Source organism: Stereum hirsutum (assembly GCF_000264905.1).
Source record: "Stereum hirsutum FP-91666 SS1 unplaced genomic scaffold STEHIscaffold_7, whole genome shotgun sequence".
Lineage (NCBI taxonomy): Eukaryota > Fungi > Basidiomycota > Agaricomycetes > Russulales > Stereaceae > Stereum > Stereum hirsutum.
Genome location: NW_006763137.1, coordinates 1018319 through 1037872, shown reverse-complemented (window position 1 = coordinate 1037872; position 19554 = coordinate 1018319). Strand labels below are relative to the sequence as shown.

The 19554-nt window shown below is 50.5% G+C and overlaps 3 protein-coding genes across 3 annotated transcripts; 1 reads left to right on the top strand and 2 right to left on the bottom strand.

Moving 5' to 3' along the window:
• Positions 1-65: 65 nt before the first annotated feature.
• Positions 66-4795, bottom strand: STEHIDRAFT_147168 (uncharacterized protein). The gene is made up of 8 exons (XM_007304237.1): positions 4378-4795; positions 4244-4293; positions 4132-4182; positions 3337-3536; positions 2798-3279; positions 1573-2731; positions 1228-1508; positions 66-1147 (listed from the first exon to the last, which is right to left on the bottom strand). The coding sequence occupies exons 1-8, from the start codon at positions 4728-4730 to the stop codon at positions 274-276; spliced, it is 3450 nt and encodes a 1149-aa protein (XP_007304299.1). The 5' UTR covers positions 4731-4795; the 3' UTR covers positions 66-273.
• Positions 4796-6067: 1272 nt separating this feature from the next.
• STEHIDRAFT_156937 (uncharacterized protein) lies at positions 6068-8887 on the top strand (the record flags this gene model as incomplete). Its single annotated transcript, XM_007304236.1, has 9 exons — positions 6068-6123; positions 6182-6187; positions 6241-6288; positions 6346-6363; positions 6421-6865; positions 6927-7297; positions 7372-8393; positions 8477-8815; positions 8871-8887. 9 exons carry the CDS (start codon positions 6068-6070, stop codon positions 8885-8887), a joined length of 2322 nt encoding a protein of 773 aa, XP_007304298.1.
• Positions 8888-9448: 561 nt separating this feature from the next.
• STEHIDRAFT_57350 (uncharacterized protein) lies at positions 9449-11780 on the bottom strand (the record flags this gene model as incomplete). The annotated part of the gene is made up of 5 exons (XM_007303912.1): positions 9449-9789; positions 9870-10649; positions 10782-10852; positions 10930-11288; positions 11352-11780. Coding segments are annotated over 5 exons (1980 nt in total), but the record flags the coding sequence as incomplete, so codon positions are not given.
• Positions 11781-19554: the final 7774 nt, after the last annotated feature.

Sequence of the window (19554 nt, the reverse complement as noted above, 5' to 3'; positions counted from 1 at the left end):
GGAGAGCAGCATGACAATCGTGGCCAGATAACGCAGATGTACGATAGTATTGATAGTTATGAAGAATTAGGTGTTACCCTCATCCAGCAAACAGCGACAAATTACAGTACATTAGCAGCCCCAGCAGTACCATTACCATAAGGAAAGAGAATCAGTAAAGTTCGAGAGCCAAAGATACACAGTGAAGCAACGAAGAAAACATCATCGCAGACGGCGGTCCTAAAAATACACGCAAAAAATGAATTCATTTCATTCATCTCGATCAACCAAAGATCACTGCCAGAACGCCGGAGCCTCCCTTTCGCATTTCCTCCCACCTCTCCATTCCGAAGACGACCCACCCCCACCCCCACCACCTCGACCCCTCCCACGTCTCGAAGACCATCCACTATCCGAATTACGGCGATCACGATCATCAGCACCACGACCGCCCCTACGAGGACCACGCCCCCTTGCCCTTCCTCGCCCACGGCCACCTCTGTACCCATCTCCGGGTCTGTCATCATAATCATCCCGTCCATATGAGGGACCATGCCTGTCGTAGTCATGATGTGGTGAATCGAAGATGGCTTGGGGAATGGGCACGGGGTTCGGTGGAGTACCCGAGGGTGGGAACGGAGAATACGAGTTGGACCAGGAGGAATTGGCAGCAGGTGGTGACCCTGGCTGTGGGTGTGTCTGCGGATGAGGTAGTGTACCGTTCGAAGCCGCTGGTCCGAGTGTCGTCTGCAGGGCTTGTAACATGAGTTGGATCTGTTCGGGAGTAAGCGACGCCACTTCTGCTGCTAATGCTGATTGAGGAAGCTGTGGTGGAGGCATTGGTAAGGCCGTAGGTGGTGATACAGACGGTATGGGCGGGGGGAAAGAGGTCGTGGTGTGGTGTGAAGGAGGCGGCATTTGGGGGATAATGGAAGGGATTGAGATGCCAGAGGCTTGTGGCGGCGGCGGCGGTGGTGGTACAAGTTTTCCTCTGTTGAGAACATAGACGCCGATGAGACAGTCGGACGACCGTTCTTTCGGAAGCTTGAGGTCGTCAAGAAGATCCATGAACTCTGGTATGGGATCTATCGTGCGTTGAGGTATAATATACAGCTCTTTGCCCCATTCTTTGCCCCGATTGCCCCAAGGGAAGATGAGACCGTGACGACTGTAAAGTAGAATATTCATCAGCATTATTCCCGAATCATATATATCATAAGCAATTAAGTCAAAGGACAGATAACACACTCTTTGTTAATGAGGAACTCTGAAAGCACCTGGAATCCGTTCTGATCGTCATCCGAATTGGGCATGAAGGCAACGGCAATGAGCTCCTTGGATGAGTTCAGCCTCGATTGTAGGAGATACGCCTCCGAATTCTTGACGGGCACACGGCCATCAATACGCAACACACCGTTAGGGAACAAGGTATGCCAAAGCGGAGAATCCTGTTCCATCCGTCGCCCACCCACGAGCTTCGCATTGACAACCGTCTGCTGAGGAATCGTCGAGTCGAGAGGCATATTTATCTGTTTATGATAGAAACAAAAGTCAGTCGTCGTAGTAACACGAAGAATGTAATATCAAACGCACAATACCAGTCCAGACAGTAGGCAGAGCCTTGAGCTTCTCTTCCGGACTCTGTTCCACCATAGGAACGGACGCATCCATCTTCTCGTCTCCGTCTAAAAACATATCAAAGTCATGATCATCATCGCCCTCCCCGCCTCCCACATTCTCAGCACGTCGCTCCTCGTCCGGCCCATCAATATCCATGTCGACGTCCATACCCGCCTCCTCCTGCTCCTCCGCATTCGGCGGCGGAGTGGGAGCCCTCTCCACAGGGTCTTCTTCCGTTTTTTCTGCCTTCGGTCCGGTCCAAAGACTACTAAGATCGAACGAAGCACGCGGGGGCATGTCGGGGCGACTAGCAGCGAACGGCGAGATTCCCGTCGTGGAATGTACGGGAGATGGTTCGGCCATTGTAGGAGATAAAGACGAGGAAAGCGATAGCTCTGCATTGGCTGGTGCGTTGGTGCCAGTCGTAGGGAAATGATCTCTGGCGGACAGGGAGGTGGGGGTACTGGAACCTTCAGCAGGAGGCTCGTCGTCGATATGGATGAGATCGCCTAGATTGAGCTCGCCCTCAACCGGTTGTGGGTAGTCTGAAGCGGTCGACACGAAGAGAGGTCGGGTTCCGACCATGAAGTTTGGCGCGGTAGCAGTTGGCGAGGACATCGAAACGTTATGTTCGAACGATAACGAATGGATAGGAACGGGAGGAGGACCTCCCCATGTTGTCGGTGTTTGAGGCGTACGAGGTACGCCAGGCGATTCGGGTGGTACGGAGCCACTCGAGGGTCCCGCACCACCGGAAGACGACGTCGAAACGTTAGGGAGCGCAGGCCTACTCAGTCTGGCGAGCCTCTCCCTTTCCCTTCTCTCTCGCGCTTCCTCCTCTTGCGCTTGTTCGCGCTGTCGCTGTTTCGAGATATCCTCGTTCATGTCTTCGATATCCTCAAGACCTTTGTGCGTGATCTTCGCGCGCGGAAGGACGGTCTTCTGCAAGATAGAATGCGCAAGGGCTTCCTTTTCTGCCTCTTTGATCGACTGTTGTGTCTCTTCCGAGGCGAGATCGGTAGAGGACATCGTTGAGAGTCTCTCTGGCGTAATTTGAGAAGAGGCAATTTGCTTGTGAATATGCACTCGGTCATCTTGTTGAAGATTGAACGTAATCATACGGAAGCGTTCCCTATGGACCAAAACATTAGCGTTAGTTTTTAGGTCGAGAATAAGAAGAGATTGTGAGAAGACATACTTATACTTTCCGCCCGCACTAGCCTTGCCTTGCTTATCCGGCTCAGAGTAAGTATCATACAAGCACTGCTCGAGCTGCAACCCATACGTCTTTGCCTTCGCTTCCCTCTCCTCTTTCACTTGATCCGAGTCCTTTTCTGCCTCTTCGCCACCCTCTCCTTGTCCTTCACTCGGATAGTGCTTCGTAAATATAGTCGTCATCAATTCCACCAGCTTGCCCAAACAATATTTTCGCGTAGGATCATCGGTCGCGGTGGATTCGGAACGTTTACGTTTCGTGGGGGGTTGAGGTGTCGTGGTGTTCGACTGCCTTCGTTTCAAGTAGTGGGAATTAGGACCGGGAGAATGGGATTTCGATTTTGAGTGTGAAGCCGGGACCCTGGAGGTGCTTTGACTGGCGCGACGCGAACGAGGGATAGTAGCACTCTTGGAGTTTTCGTCATCACTGGACTCCGAAAAGGTGGATAGACGGCGGACAGGTCGCTGAAGTGGGGCTGGATGAGGACAGTGATGTGTTTTTTGAGAGCATAGAAAACGCACCTTCCCCTTGGATTTCTTCAGATTAGCTTCCTCCTCCTTATATTCATCCCCGCTCCCCTCATCCTCGCTAGACTCGGAAGCCTCAGCACGAGCCAAAACCTGTCGCTTCTCTTTCCTAACAGCCTCCTCGTCCTTGGCTCCATTAGATTTGTGGGCCGGGTCGTCGACAGGTTCGAGAGCTTCAGGGCCTTCCCATTCCACTGTATAAAAATGAATAAACGGTTGTCAGCAACGATATAATAACTGTAACACCAGAAAAAAAACGAGAAGAGGAAAAGAAAAATGCGAACAAATGGACGGGTGTGGTGCTGGTGCTCTGTGGTGGACTACATGCAATTATGTATTTTCGCATGGGCATATATGCGTACGATTGTGTGCGTATGGCATGCGTCTGTCTGTCTTCCGACGAGGCCTCAAAATACCAATTTGTCTCGATACTACGACGGCCTCAACAGGGACGTACATAAGGCATCGACAAATACTGGCACACATCTAGTATAAGTGACTATGACTCAGACGATATGCATGGTGTGGACTATGAGCGTCTAGTGACATACTCAAACCTCACGCGGCGGACGAAGGTCGATATATGCGTGGTGTAAAGCGCAAGCGATATTGTAGGGCATCGTGAACGCAGGACAGTCGACGTTGTAAGAGCACACACAGGAGCACCACCCGAAAAAGAAGGAGGAAAAACGCATAGTACGTATGTGCAACAAATGGATGCGAACATAAAAAGGAATAATAAAAGATCGAAAGGGGTCAACACACAGGTAACAAACGACTGATACTTACTAACTGTTCGTCGTCCTGTCTCCTTTTCACAAGGAGCACACACATACACTCCTATATGTGCATATGGGGTGAGAAATGAAGGTCAAAAAGCACAGAATCGGAGAAAACTCACTGATCTCCTCTGCATCTTCTTCGCTTAGACCGATACACTGAAAATGATACCTGTAAAACAAGTGAGTCAGAATCCACAAAGACGATACTAGTCGGGATCGAAGAGATAGTGAAAACAAATAAAACAAAACATACCAATCTCTACAGCACGAGCATTGCACCATAGGCGAGCCATCATCTTCCCCCTTACAGACACAAAACTCTTCCTTGATCTTCACCTTCGTATCCTTCCCTTTTCCATTTGCAGTGCCCGTCGCCGCTCGAGTACCCATGACTCCAGTTTTACCTTGTCTCTTCGTCATCACCACCGAAACGGTGCTCATAGGTTTCCCATTCTCCTTGCCCGTCGCCGATGTCTTCCGCGATCTCGCTTGAGCGGAACTGGTGCTGCTACTATCATGTATCGGCGTCTCTGCATTCATATCAGTGTTTTCCGAGGCATGATTAGCTCTCGCTAGAGATCTTGTTGTTGAAGAAGGGCCTGCCATCGTCGTGTGCAGACAGTCTCGTTGGTATAAGTAGTCTGTCGGTCAGTAACGCAGGAAACGGTGAAGACGGTGATGTTGTCGTTGGGAGAAAGGAGCGGCGAAATGCGCCGCTCTCCGTTCGTTATCGTCCGTGTGAAAAGGTGACGCCAAAATGCTCGCACGAGTCACGAGTCAAGCGCACGGACCGATCTGACGTAAGGTTGGGATTGTGTCACTTGCGCTTTGGGGAAGGGATTCTCACGCCATCGACGCGTCGCCTTGGGCGCGCGCGGAATGCGCGGTCTGAACTTGAGCTCAATTGGCTCAAGGCATTCGCTCTCACATTATTTGATGCTTCAATCCTACTCATTCTCTCGAAACTTACCCTGGTACTATGAAAAGTGGTTACCAGTCTGCCGCTCTTGTGAAAAGGTGACGCAAAAAAATTTGCCCGAATCGCACCGCATTCCGGGCGCACCCGAACAAAATCACCCAGGACCCAGTTAAGACACCGCGCTGTATGGCTTAGTAAGACCCGGTATTTTGTCGCATATATTTTCCTCCCTGACTTCACTGAGCGAGGCTGGTACAGAGTTCAGAATAGCAATTCTGAGGCTACGTCTTATCTCCTCGTTTTACCGAATCGCCCTTATCAATGACGCGTCATCACTGCTCACAGACTACATTCGGTAGTAGGATGACCTGGAAAGACGCGTCTATGCCTCGGTCGGAGCCTTGCGCCTTGATGCAGGCGAACTATTAAAAGAAATTTCTCGTCATCGGTGTTTGCGTGTGTACTGACGGACAGCGAATGGGAAGCTATTTGTGCTTAAACTCTAAAGGAACGCCTGAGAGTATCCTACAAAAGCTAATGGCACCGTTCACGCCGGTAGTTTCTGAATGCAGAAAAGCATTTTTAATTCGAGAAAAGGGATGCAACTATCAGCCCGAAATGATAGATCGAGCTGCTAGTATGCTGAGCGCGAAGCCTCACGAAGCACAAAGTTGCGAGTCGCAGGCTTGCAGCGGCCGAGTCGCTTTTGCGGTTCGCTGAAGCGCTGACGGCTTCAAGCGCTCCTTGAGACTCCTCTATCTTCCATTTCGGCTGGCGTGTACCTTTCCTCATATTAAAAACACTTTTCTGCACTCAGAAAAGGATCGTGAACGGTGCTATTGTATGTAACCGCGCATTCTTGATTTCTGCTCCAGTGCGTTTGCTGCCGGCAAGACAGGTGCATCACGCCCCTCGAAGCACGACTAGTCTCGGACCTCTGCGGTGGTAGCCGGTGCACGTGGGCTCTGGCAGACGTGAAGCAGATGCACCGTCACCGGCGCTCGAGACCGTGGACAAAACCATCATGTCCCACCTTCCCGCCCCCTCTCCCAACCACTCCCCTCTGACAGATATGGTTCCGTAAGTTCCTTAGTATTCCCTGCAGCCATGTTCAAAACGTACTTACATCTCCCAATAGGTCAAGGTTTGTTTTCGGAAGTTCATGCGTCCACTGCTTTTCTGATGGAGTATATAAAGCTCAAACCAGACAGCTCCTCATCTTCTGCAACACAGAGCTCGCCCTCAGTAAGATACAGACTTCCTTCGTTTGATACCCGCGCTGAAGCTACTCTGCGTCCGCAGAACTACATCTTCGAGCAGGTAAGCTTAACCACTATCTGTAATAATATGAACCCACCTCCGACGAACCGTCTCTAGGCCCCCGATGCCTTATGCCCTTCTCATCGCAATCGATAATTACCCACGCCTCCGAAAATTAAAGGGCGCTATTGCGGATCTCGATGCCGTCTACGATTTTCTAACGAATAAGATGCGCGGGAATCCGGAAGACCGTATCAAATGCCTCAAAGACGGAGATGCCACCCGCGACGCGATCATAGAGCACATCAGGGCATTAGGACAGAACAGTACTATCAAAAGAGATGATCCCATTATCGTTTTCTTCGCCGGACATGGAGCGGAGGTGGATCCTCCGGCGGGATGGCCAGCAGGTAGATTCTCGAAGGTCCAGATGCTTTGCCCATACGACTTTCATCCCTCCACTGCCGGTAACACTCCAGATACAAAGGTTATCCAAGGCATTCCAGATAGAACTTTGGGAGCCCTTTTGAATCTCATTTCCGGGACGAAGGGAGATAATATCGTTGGTCCTTCTTTCTTTCGCGTGACACCCGCGGACTCTGACCTTTGTATACCGTGACAAGGCTGTGATATTTGACTGTTGCTTTTCCGGATCCGGTACTCGACAGGACGACGAACCCGAAGACTCGACGAGTTTAATTCGCGGCGTCGATCTTCCCAAAGACTACGCCATATCTCCGAAACTCGACCAGGATATATGGTCCCAAGTCCGTGACACTGCCGATGGGGCTCGTTGCAGTCGACCAGCGGGCAATCATGAGGACTCATCATGGCAGTCACACGTCTTGCTGGCCGCTTGCATGGAGAACGAACGCAGTAGAGAGAGAGACGGGCGTGGCCTATTCACCGTGGCCCTTCTTCAAACTCTCGATCGTCCTGGATGGGAGTGTTTTACATATGAAAACCTTGTCAAGTCTTTACCTCCTATACCAGAGTGAGTGCGCTGATACATGCCATCCAAGTATCATACGACTGTCAAAACTTTCTGAACTTGATTTTGTGTCACAGTCAGAACCCTCATTGTGAGGGCTTCCACGCTACGAGACACCTGTTTAGAACTACCACGACGGTAGCTCCTTCGAATCCCGGGCCGTTTCTCATCACTCGCCAAACCGAGGCGCCGAGGCCACCGGAGACAGAACATTCTACCGCGTGCTCGACATTGAATTTTGCCATAGGGAAATGGAAGAGGACGGAGCCCAATCCTGTGCAATTGGCCATGGTGCGTTACAACCTGTCTGTAGGGTTTTCGTATGGAATTGCCAAGGGTGCCTTGTTCACCTACTACGCCGACGAGGAACTCAGTCCCCAAGCAAAACTCGGAACACTCACTGCCGTTCAAGTCGAGGCCTACAAGTCCGTGTTGGAATGCAATAACGGCTCCCTCTCGTACCTTGACGCCCAGCGGTCGCCACAAACCGCATACGCACGGCTGACGAGCCGCACGACGGACGATCGGTTCAGGCGGTGGTGGATTGCCGAAGAAGACGTGGCGCTCAGAGGCCTGTTCCTGCAGGCGGTCGAGGACGTTCAAAGGGAGCGAGATGGGGAGTGGAAGGGATTGCCCATACTCTCTGACACTTCACCGGTCGTGACGATCAGCAGCCTGAAAGTCAAAGGCCGTGTTACCTTTGAGATTCACGACGAGACGTGTCTTAAATATGGGCTCAAGGAGATGCACGGCGCCACAATTCCATGCGACGTCGCCCGCCTCAGTGACGTCATATCAAGTGCCTCGCATTTCTTCTTCTATCTCCACCTCAACTGCCACATCACGAAATCCCCCACGGTATCCAACGGCAGAGTTCGTCTGGAGTGTACAGAACTTGAGCTGGAAAGTTTAGACGAGAACCTTAGCCATTGGGTATATAAGCCAAAAGAAGGCAACAAGATCAAGGGCAATTTGATGGAGCTGTACGTTGGCGAGGATGACAGCGAGAAGAAACTCTATGGCTACAAAGTTGTTAACGACACAGTAATGCCTCTATACGCCGCATTATTTTACTTTGACATGAGCGATCTGAGCATAGGTGAGCGGCAGTCAGTAATCATCTATTGTTGATCGCCTTCCTTCCTTCTGCCGTTACCTTGACTGAAACTCCATTGCTCGTAGTACGATACTACAGTCCGACTATATCCGGAGGTAGCAACACCGCCTACAGCATCCCCGCCAGCGGTGGCGAGCTGACAATCGGATACGGCTCCGGTGGCATCCCACCTTACCGGTATCTTCTTCGTCCTGGCCAGGATGTCGACGTCGGTATCCTCAAACTTTTTCTATTCAACAAAACATACCCGCAAGTGAATATCGAACAAACTTCTCCGTTTCTGGAGGGCAGTCGGCTATCCGGCACCCGTACAGAGACTCAAGATCTGCATTTCTGGGATTCGATTGATGTATATGTGATTCAGCGGAGGATGTGTGCTAACAATCTAAAGGAGCGGATTTCCGGTAAGTTGGATCTGATCTTAATATTTGGAAGACTGTTGACCACCATTGTCTTTAGGCTGTCTTCCTTTTTGACAAAGAGATATCAACCCACCACCACATTTTAGAATCCTGCCCACTATACAAGAGAGCGCGGAGAGTTGGTTTCGTAGCCTTCCTCGCTTCCCTTTGCGTTACTCAAGTACTTAATGACGAACAATCCCTTAACTTTTACATTCGCTTCTGCCAATTTACATACCTCTAACATACCCCGATCTCCTGATGATTTGGTCCGCCCGTAGATGCGCACCGTTCGAATGGTCTCCGAGTTGACGTGTTCTGGACACTACCTTATCCCGCTCTATAGATTGACATCTCGCTATACAAATACAATTGATTTCAAAAAATGATTGAGGAAAAAGAAAAAAAGAAAGGAGCATTGTTGTATGATTCATTTTGGAATTCTCGAAGCTTCGATGCACTGCTCAGTGAGCGCGAGTTAGCTAAGGGCCAGCAGACCACCAATTCATTCAAGCTTGGCCCAACCTCGCAGGCTGCTCCACCTAAAGAACAAGATGTCAGTAAGCGTACGAAATGAAAGTAGGACAAATAAACCACTCAATAATGTACCTTGACTGTGATACTCCAACCAACCGATCATATGTCGTTGAAAATTGCAGGTATGTGCTTACTACTCTCTCTCCGACGCTGTATAACATGGTAGGTGATCGAGTCCCATTGTGAATGATTCACACGAGGTTGAATCATAGCTGCCCGTGGATGTTCGAATGGTGAGACTTGAGTTATATCAGAGAACCGTAGACATTTGGTCGAAAGAAAGAGTTTCAAGATACCGACATCGATATTCTGCTTGGGACGAAGGTAGTAACGAAGAGGCGGGGTGCCGCCAGATCCATAACCGATTGACAGTTCGCCATTAGGGGGAATACTGACGTCGGCGTGGCCATCTTTGGCTGTATTCGGAGTGTAATAGCTAACTAAGAAACCATAAAGCGTTAGTCAACGCAGTGATGAGAGCACGAAGACAATCAATGAGAGATGCTTGCTCGGCACTGACCTATACTCATGTCGCTCATGTCGAAGTAAAACAACGCGGCGTAGAGGGGGTAGTTGGTATTATTAACAATCTTGTAGCCAAAACAGTTCTTCTCGTGTGATTCGTCATCCACAGAAAGGTTTAGTGAATGATCCATAATCAAATTTTTCCCCCTTTCTCGCATAATCATGCTGAGGGAATCGTCCCAAGTCTCCTCCAGCCGGAAGCATTCCAGGCGGACTCTCCTGCCGATTTTGATAGGTGTGGATCTGTTGGCCCGCCTGAGGTGATAGAAGAAGTGCGCGGCACTGGATATGACGGGGAATAGGGCGTCGGCATCACAAGGAACTTGATCATACATCTCAGTAAGTCCATGATTACGGCAGGTTTGGTCGTGGATCTCAAAAGCGATTTGTTCGTTTCTTCTGACCAACTCAATCATCGGGGATAATGAAGAGAGCATGATCCCAGGCATCCCCTCAATCTCCATGAATTTCATCTGCTCTTCCAGTCGATTGAAGACAGCTAGGAGGCGTGGGTCGTTATTTCGGATTGACAACGCCAAGCACTGCTCTTTTGCCATGCGGGCTTGGAACACATAAGCATTTTCTGACGGTCGTAAGGCAAGAGAGCCCTGGGGCGAGCTGGAATAAGTTTCCAACTCGGAAGTAAAAGCATCAGCAGAAACAACAATGAGGTCACCAAGCGAAGGAGAGCTTCGATCGTCGTCGGCATACGCGGTGAATATAGTACCCTCTGTCACCCCAGACGCCTCTCCGGCATCCATCTGGTAACACATTACTACATCTTGAGGGGGGTGGGACCGGATCATATCCTGAAGTAGACGATACAGCTTTGTAAAAAAGTTCGCCTTCTTAGGTATCCTTTCTATGGCGTTCTTCTGGTCTATCCGGGTTATCCTGTGAGGGAGACAGACCGGAACAGAAGCCCTAGCGTTGAACAGCTTTCTGTCCTTATTGAATCCCTCGCACTGAGGGTGCTGGCTGACGATACGAAAAGAGACATAGAATCGAATGTATGAACAACAAATAGCGGATATGAATGGCATCAATGGACTTACTTATCAAGGTCTGGAAGAAGATGGAGGAGGCCATCGTAAGTAACGTTTTCCGTGCCATAGTGGCTCAGAACATCTAATAGAGCAGACGTGAACCGTCCACGTCCATCCCTCTCTGTACTAAGCTGCCCCGCCTGACAGGCAGCCAACAATACGTGGGAACGCATCCCACAATGCTCGTACTCGGGCACTACCTGATTTGTACGGGCACTAGACAAATCCCGTCGTATGTCGTGGTCCAGATTTGGAAGAACAGAGTAGTCTTGAGGGAGATCGACGCCGCGGACTAGATCCAACGAGTCTCCCGGGTTATCGTATTCACGAGTACCCGAGCCAGAGTGACAACAGTCTAAGATGACAGTCTGATTGAGAAAAGTACGAATAGTTAGCATTGGAATTATCGTGAAGATATAGTGAAAACTAACAATATTATCCCCCTTTGCCTGAGAAATTTGGTTCAAAAGTGCGGCCACAGTGATATCTGGGATACCTTGCATGACCTCATAGGCATTCCTACTTGGACAAAAGTCATAGGCACAGACCATCTGAATCCTTGGGGCCAGACCCCCGCCTGCCGGCCACCCAGCTGGAGGATCAGCCTCCGCACCATGTCCAGCGTAATAGATGAGGATAGGATCGCCTGGTTCAATGTCATCATTGGATGCCAGCGCTCGAAGCGCAGTTATAACTTCTCGCCGAGTTGCCTCTTTGTTCTTGAGAACTCTGATCCTACTACTCGAACAGCCCATCGATGCGCGTAAAAATTCGTGAACTGCATCAGCATCGGGAACAGCGCCTTTCAGATGCCTCAAATATTGGTACTCATTGATGCCAATAAGGAGAGCAAACAGACGCGAAGTCGAATTGGATCCATTTCTGTAGCAATTGCCACCATCGTCTTTCACCAAGACACGATCGCAGTCTCGGTATTTCTCTTGAGAGGGGTCCCAGTTGGCCGCTGAAGCATGGTCCGCATCATCAAAGGCAGTTGTATGTTTATTGTAGTCATGCGTAATGTCAGAGACGTCGAATCCAGATCTCACGCGATCTAGTTGCCCGTATCCAGAGACACGTGCTATATCTGTGGCTTGTGGATCATGTATTTCAATGGCCTCGGGGGAAATACTTACACGAGCCTCGAATGTGTTTGAACTAGCAGATGCGAAGATGACGACAATCGTGGCGAGCACAATCCTCGTGGTGACGGTCACAAGAGCCGTCGACTTACACAAGGCTGGGATGATAGCCAGTGAGAGTGCAATGAAGGTGCCGCATGAAGTGAGCGGCGATGCATCCAAAGAAGATGCATCCGAAGAAGATGCAAAAACAACACTCCACTCCTGTACGAGTGGCTGACCAAGCATAGTCGTGGGATGAGTGCATAGGTTGTGCAATGCCGTCGAGAAGATCTTGTGAGAGTTGTTCTTAGCGATAGGATTTTGGGTGAAGGAGAATGAGGAGCCGACTACGGTTTTTGCATGAAGATAACGGGAAACAGCGGAGGCTATGTCACACTTTCCGGTTTCCGGCTGACAAGCGGGCCAGGACATCTCGGCGGGCTTTTCAATTTTCGAATATGATTTCCACATCTCTCCGAGTAGCTCAGCGCGAGCGATGACCGTGCAGGCTGGAGGTGCGATACGGAAGGCATGTGTGGCGTATGGAAGGGACTTGATGGCGCTACAAACAATGACCGACTGTATAGGCCTCGCGCTGTGAATATTTATGGTTATAAATTTTACACTATACGATTGCGCAAAAGAGAGATTGAAGGCGGCAGTTGGCGGCATCATGGGCAAGCCTGCAGATAACAAAGTTGGGCAATGACGCGGATCCGGTCTGACTTCTATGCCGAGCAAGATATCCCAGGGCAGCATCATCTTTGCACGAGGAATGGCAGAGAGTGTCGGGGGCTCACTGCTCTCAACTTGATTGTTAACATCAAGAACAATCCAGAGGCGGCCAACAACAAGAATAAAGACATCGCTGGCGTAGGAACTCGCGCTTCTGGACAAGTTCACCGTAACAGGAAGATGATGAACATAGTATCGTCTGCCCATCAGATCGTCGTTAGCACATACCCTGTGCCCAAGAGATTCTCGGTAGCAGACAACGGTCAATGCTGCTCCATGAAACAAATAACTCTCAAGACCATACTGACACAGAGCGCTGAAGCATTCACTAGACCCTCCGGGGCACCTGGTCTGGCTTGCACAACACATCATTCTGGCGGTGTCTTCAGAATATCCTGATATCTGAGGGACCCAAGTAAAACGATTAGACAGTGCTGTAAATCATGGTTTTTGGGGTGGATTTTGTGTACCCAACAGAACCGACCACCGAGAGAGCATACCATATTGCCTACGTCCTTCATGTGTTCACGTAAGGAAGGGCTGCAAAGAGTCTTCCCAACATGGTTGGGTACGGAAGACATATCGACGGGTCTTTCTTGGGAAGACTGCACTCTAGGGGAGACTGGTGGGTAGGAAAGAGGAGAGACGCTGAAGGGTGGGAGGCGACGAGACTAAATACCCAGCGAACAGGCGCCGGTAGTTTCCATTACTTGCCACGGAAAGCGGCATGTTTTCAAGCCCGCCCATCTACACAAGCGCAGGGGACGAGCATTGCAATGATACCCAAGCAGTAACATTACTTCACTTCAAGTGTTTCATACTACCAAGTAATTGACAAAGGCTCACTGCGGCTCGCTGAACACGCCTTTTCAAAACGATGCGCTGTATGCCCTCGGAGAAAATGGTCGCGGTTTGGCTGAGAGTTGAAACACCGCCGATATCAAATGCTATTAATGGTTCCACTTGCACAGACGGTCCTAACAGTGAGACAAGTACTCGGACGAAGAACCGCATGCAGCAAGTGTGTGGCAATGGAGCGATTCATGCTTGCCACGTGCCACCCTAGTTCGCATGTGGTCACTGGTCGGCGTCGCCCGAGCCTTTCCAAGTCGTCAGTGGGCCATTTCCGTTCTTTCGTGTTCTTTCGAGTTATTGAGCATATGAACGATGGTCTGGTATGTCCGTATGCTGTGGGCTCCCCGTGCTTTAGGTGGATCTGGTCTGAATTGTACGGACATCTCTACCTACTGTGACCTTCAGCGGGTGGAATAGGGTGGAATGCCCATTCGATTTTTGTCGAGTTCCAATTGAACCTCAAGATCATCCTGGCGATTATCTCATCTCTTTCGATTTGCTCCGTGTGCGTTCCGCCTAGCGCGGTCATCACTCGTACGATCGATTCCTCTCTTTCGAAACTTGAACATACCTACTAGTGGATGACTTCCCGTAGGGAAAATATATGTCTATTCGACTGATTCAGCGTGATCGGTGTTCGGCAACGCTCGGAAATGAAGAGGGCAGCCAACCACTGAGCTGCGATCGTCATTTCGCAGGTTTGCCGAGCAGTGATCGCGTCGAATAAACAGTTTTTTTTCTTTACGGGAAGTCATCCAGTGTTCGGAGTAGATATGCCTTTTTTTGGACTCGGTGTCAATTTCCCTCTTTGTACGGATACAAGTACCTATGGTGCACTCCACTTAGTCACCACCAAAAATAAATAGTGGCCAATTTCGTTGGCCCGGGGGCGGAAAAATCCAGTTTGTCGAAAGAAAACTCCTGGCACATACTTGAAAAACAATGTTACTCTAATTCAATTATTTAATTCAATAATGCGCTTTGGCGGGAAACGGCCAAATAAGTCCCCCCAGATTTTATAACTCCGCCAGTTTTGATTATTTTGAGATTCTGTCTTGGGGATCTCTTCCTTTCATGAAAAGAAGCATTTTCACAAGAGGGATAAGAACTAGCGGTAAAATCAGCCCGGCTGTGACCGAGCCCCGTTGTTCGTTTTTGGTGGTGACTACTGTAAGTGGAGTGCAGGTACTTTAAAGCGCCCCTGGTCCCACCGGCGCTATAAGGATAAATGCGTTGATTTATTTTTTAAATGTAAGAATGAGGCCCAAGTCGGAATTCATTACCGGGACATGCCGGGCACTGACTTGAATGATGTCGATTGTTGTCGATTTACATATCCTCAGGCAGTCACGGAACACTCTTCTGTCATGACCACCCGGACACACACTCGCATATGAACACCCGTTAGGGCATATTTTTAGCGATGTAAGTAAACTTTTGCATCTCCGGAGATTTGGCTGGTGGAGCGATAAATTACAACGCTATAAATATGCCCTATGTTCAATTTCTATCATACAAATGCCTTCTATGTGTGTCACGCTGCCAGTATGATCTCCGTCCCTTGCAGCTTGCTCCACTCGTACTTCTCTCTTCTAAACCTCCTGGTACCCCATCTGCACCTCAACCACCTCTTTCCGTCAACTTCGCTCCCGAGGTATTCCCTCAAGTCATCTCTGCGCAGGTCCTATGATCCATCATCCCACAGAGGCCCCACTCCCGCATTCGCCTGAGATCACGGCACACCACGAACTCGCGCAATGACGCTTTAGGATTTCAGGTCCTGGTCCTCAAGAGAGTTTACGAATATCAAAAAACGGGCTCGTCACTTGTAACTTGTGCCCACGTTCATGAATCATGAACCTCTTCGGTGCTCTCGGCCACGCTACCGCTCTTCTTTCCTCTTTCCTCTTTGCAGTTCTTCTGATTCCCATCGCCAGTAAGAATCCTAAATCGACAGGATCGCAATAATCACGCTCCGAATCGCCCTGGTGCTCCTATCAGTATCCTGGGACATATCTACCTAAAAGGAATAAGACCGAGGAGCCTGAGGATGCATGTTCTCTGTCTCAATGCCCTGCCGCCGGCGACCAAGCTGACTGTGCATTCGTTGCTGGCATGGTGAATGGATCGTCAAGTTTATCCTCTTACAATTTCTTCTGTCTTCGCTTATATAGTTTTGTTCTAGCAGGACGATCCCCATGCATCAATGCATCGCACATCGACTTAAATAATCGCATGAGATGACTATGACACTACTGGAATGCGTTGGTAAGTTCTAATCAGAATGAAGCTTTGGATACACGACCGTCGGAACGTCGAACGGTGGAGACCTCTCTAGACCAGCCACGACAATCGGGTCGACGTCCTGATCACACTCACAAGGCAAGTCTGACCGGTACCATGCCCGTAGCTATGTAACGAAATCACCACCATCCGATTCGTAGCCAACATTCGACGATTCATGCCCAAGAATTCAATAGAAAACGAAAGACGTCCTCGTTCGTGATCACTCACTCGCTTACAATAGCAACTCGCAACTGACGCGAGAACAAGTATCACAGGTCAGCAATGATTCAGATGATTATAATTTTAGTAACTTCACGGTATCGTCTATCATGGTATCATGATATCACGGTGAGATCTTGAGACCTTCGGAGACCTCGTTTCCTCCTTCTGTGCCTCCTGTTGTCTGACAGGTGGAAGGGAAGCCTGGCGTGGCACGACCTCCCTCGAAGTTCTTGTATTTATGAAGGGGATAAGGGCGAGCTTCTTCTTCTGATATCATATCATACATGTACAGGTACCCTCACGCCCGGGCCATCGCAGGTATTTCTCAACATCTCCGTCTTTTCCCGTGATCGTACTCCTCGAGTTCACCGCGTTTGATTCCGTCGACACGGACACGGACACGAACGCCACGGAGACAAACGCGGATACATATATGAACACTAACATGAACACGAACTCTGGGCTTGTCTCTCCCCTTTTTATTTTCAGCCCTCTCCTCGATTCGGACACGTGAAACGAACGAGTACCTATTCCTATTCCTATTCCTGTTCCTGTTCGCTTTGCTTTAATGGTCCTGTCAGTCATGATGTTTTTTTTTTCATCTCCTTCATACATTATGTAGGACCTACATACATGAAGCTCTAAAGCTTCGAAACTTCTGACCCCGCCTTTCACGGTGCCAACGCACCCGAGTTGGGAACTAGAGCCTTGGTCCTCAGTAGCCTGTGGATGATGATGATCCACGAGCGAGTAATCTCCGTTTCACGTTCCGCGCTCCGCTTTAAAGCTTTGGCCAAGTTTCGGCTCGGGAGCGGGATTCGGACTGTGTTCACGTTACTTACCCGTCTGTCTATACTTGCACAGGCAAGCAGGTGGAACATGGACCAAAAAAAAAGAAGAAGAAAAAAGAAGCCCGCACTCTACGGAGCTCGAGTGGTTGGAAACTTGGAACAATGCTCTCGCCGTCGCGGTCGCGAAAGTCATGTTTTTACATACCACATACCGTAAACGCAAACACGAAACGCAACAGAGACAACTCTGTCCTCTCCCTCGAGCTCCCTTTCTTTCGCACTCTGCAGCCGGGCACTGGCGCGAACGCGAATCATCCCCATCCGGCGACCTCTCGCGTGAAAGGAGGTGAATCGCGCGACCGACGGTTCGTTGATTATAACGGCCATTTGCTAATCCAATCCAATCCATTACCTACCGTACATTGACACTGTAGTCGTCTCACTGCGTATGAAGTACCGTGCTGAACACGAGGTTCCCGGCGGAGGAGGACAAAAGGACACTGAAAGGGAAACATTCCACCTACCCAACTTTCACGTGGCCCAGTTCAAATTCCCTTTCCTGAGTCCTCACGAGGTCGTTCGCCGTTCCGAGAGCGATGTGTTTTATGTTTTATATTTTAGTTTGATTTCCTCCCTCGGCGGTAGTGCGGCAATAGTACTAGTGCGTCATCCATGACGCGTCTTTTGTTCGCTCGAAGCAAAACCGTGACGCCAAACGGGGTCGGAGAGGAGTGGGACATCTGCATCAGGACTGGGGAGGTCAGTATGATGCGTAAGACCGTAAGACCGTAAGACCGTATGGCATCGGGTTTGATCCTGACTTCCGGGTTCTATGCATCGGTTGACAGGCTGGGTGGCTCGATACGATACGATACGATGCGGTGCGCGGGCAGGGCTCGATGTGGTGCACGGACGGCTGGATCGGATTACTCAGAGCAAGAATAACAGATTAGCAAGAGGCTAGCAGGAGGAGACTAACAAGAGCAGGAGGCAATAGCAAGAGTCACAGTAAGCAAAGAGGCGAAAACGAAGTGGGTTCGGTCGGACCGAGTCGGGTCCAGGAGGCAGGGAGTGCCGAGTCTAAGGAAGGCTATACACGGGTAAGTTATCAAGAAGACCCGACCTCGGGATGTACTCAGAGTCAGCGGCACAGGTACAAGTACGAGGATAGGGATAGGGATAGGAAGGAAGAACGGGTCCGACGGTCCTCGAGGCGGTGGTCCAAGTTGGGAGTCGTACCGAGTTCGGGTTCGGAGCGGGGAGGGGAAGGAGGATCTGATAGACGCGCCCCGTCGACGGGAGGCGCTATAATTATAAGAAGAGCTCGAGGGTGTTTGTACCTTTGGGTTCTGGGACCTTAGCGTCAAGCAAGTGGCAAAGATGTTTGAGAGACACGGCGAGGGCTGTGCGTCATCGATAAGTAGTGAGACAATATATGCGTAACAGGGAGAGTGCGAGGTAGCTAGGGCAGTGGAGAGCTGTCAACGTCAATCGGCGGTGGATTGATGGTGTTAGTTGATAAATAATACAGGCTAAGTGGGTGGGCGGTACGATCGAGACGGGGCAGGCACCTCTGGATTTATTTAGTGGATCAAAGCATGGGCGGACAAAGGGTGAAACTTAGGTCGGGGAATGAAGCGACGGTTCGGGAGAGGTGCCAAGGAAGGAGGCAAGAAGGATGAAATTGGCGAGGCGCGTGGAAACGCGACTTTCGAGAACAGACTCCGCGGCACTCGTCTCATCTCTCTCCCATCCCTTCCTCCTTCTCTTCCTCTTCGTCCTCGTCCCCGACGACGACAACGACGACGACCGTTTGTTTTTTGCTCGAGCTCATCGTCTACGGACTAGTCACCAGCGGCGTCGGATGCACGCGCCGAGAGCTTAGTTGGAGCTTGAGAAGAGAAGCCGATCGAGCGTGGACGGTGGTGATTCCCACCGCCAATCGTCGCTGGGAGCATCACTGAGTCTATATCCAGCACTCACTGCGTTTGCGGCGCCTTGCCGTAAGTCTCTCTCGTTCAGCCTGCCTGGTTGTGGCTGACCCATGTCCGTCCGCTCCACAACTTGTCACTAGTCACTGACTGACTGGGCCACATCACATCCCCCGCTCGCTCGCTGCATGAACAGTCTCACATGGCTGCTGCCGCCGTCGCGACCTCCTCCAAGCTCAACCCGTCCGTCACAAACCCCGTACACATGTTCTCCTCACGTCTCTCCTCTCCAAAACACCCTCCCCCACCACGCTCGCCACAACCCTCCACATCCTCCGTCTCGCCACTCCCCGACCACCCCACCAATAACCCGAACCCGAACCCGAACCCGCCACCAAAGACATTCAAACGACTCCGGTCGTCTCTCGAACAAAGCATCCGCTCAGCTAGAGGCAGAGGCAAGCCTCCACCCACCATTACCACCACCGCCGACGATGACTTTGCGACAGTCACCACTGTGCGGGCCGGGCCCGAACCCTCGGAGGAGGACAAGGACAAGGACCGGTCGAATTCAAACACGAACACGAACATGCTCAAGCGTCTCGAGACCAAAGTCAACTTCCGTCGGACTTCGTCCAGGAAGGACTTACCCCACCAATCACACTCTCACGACCCTTCTTCCCCTCCCTC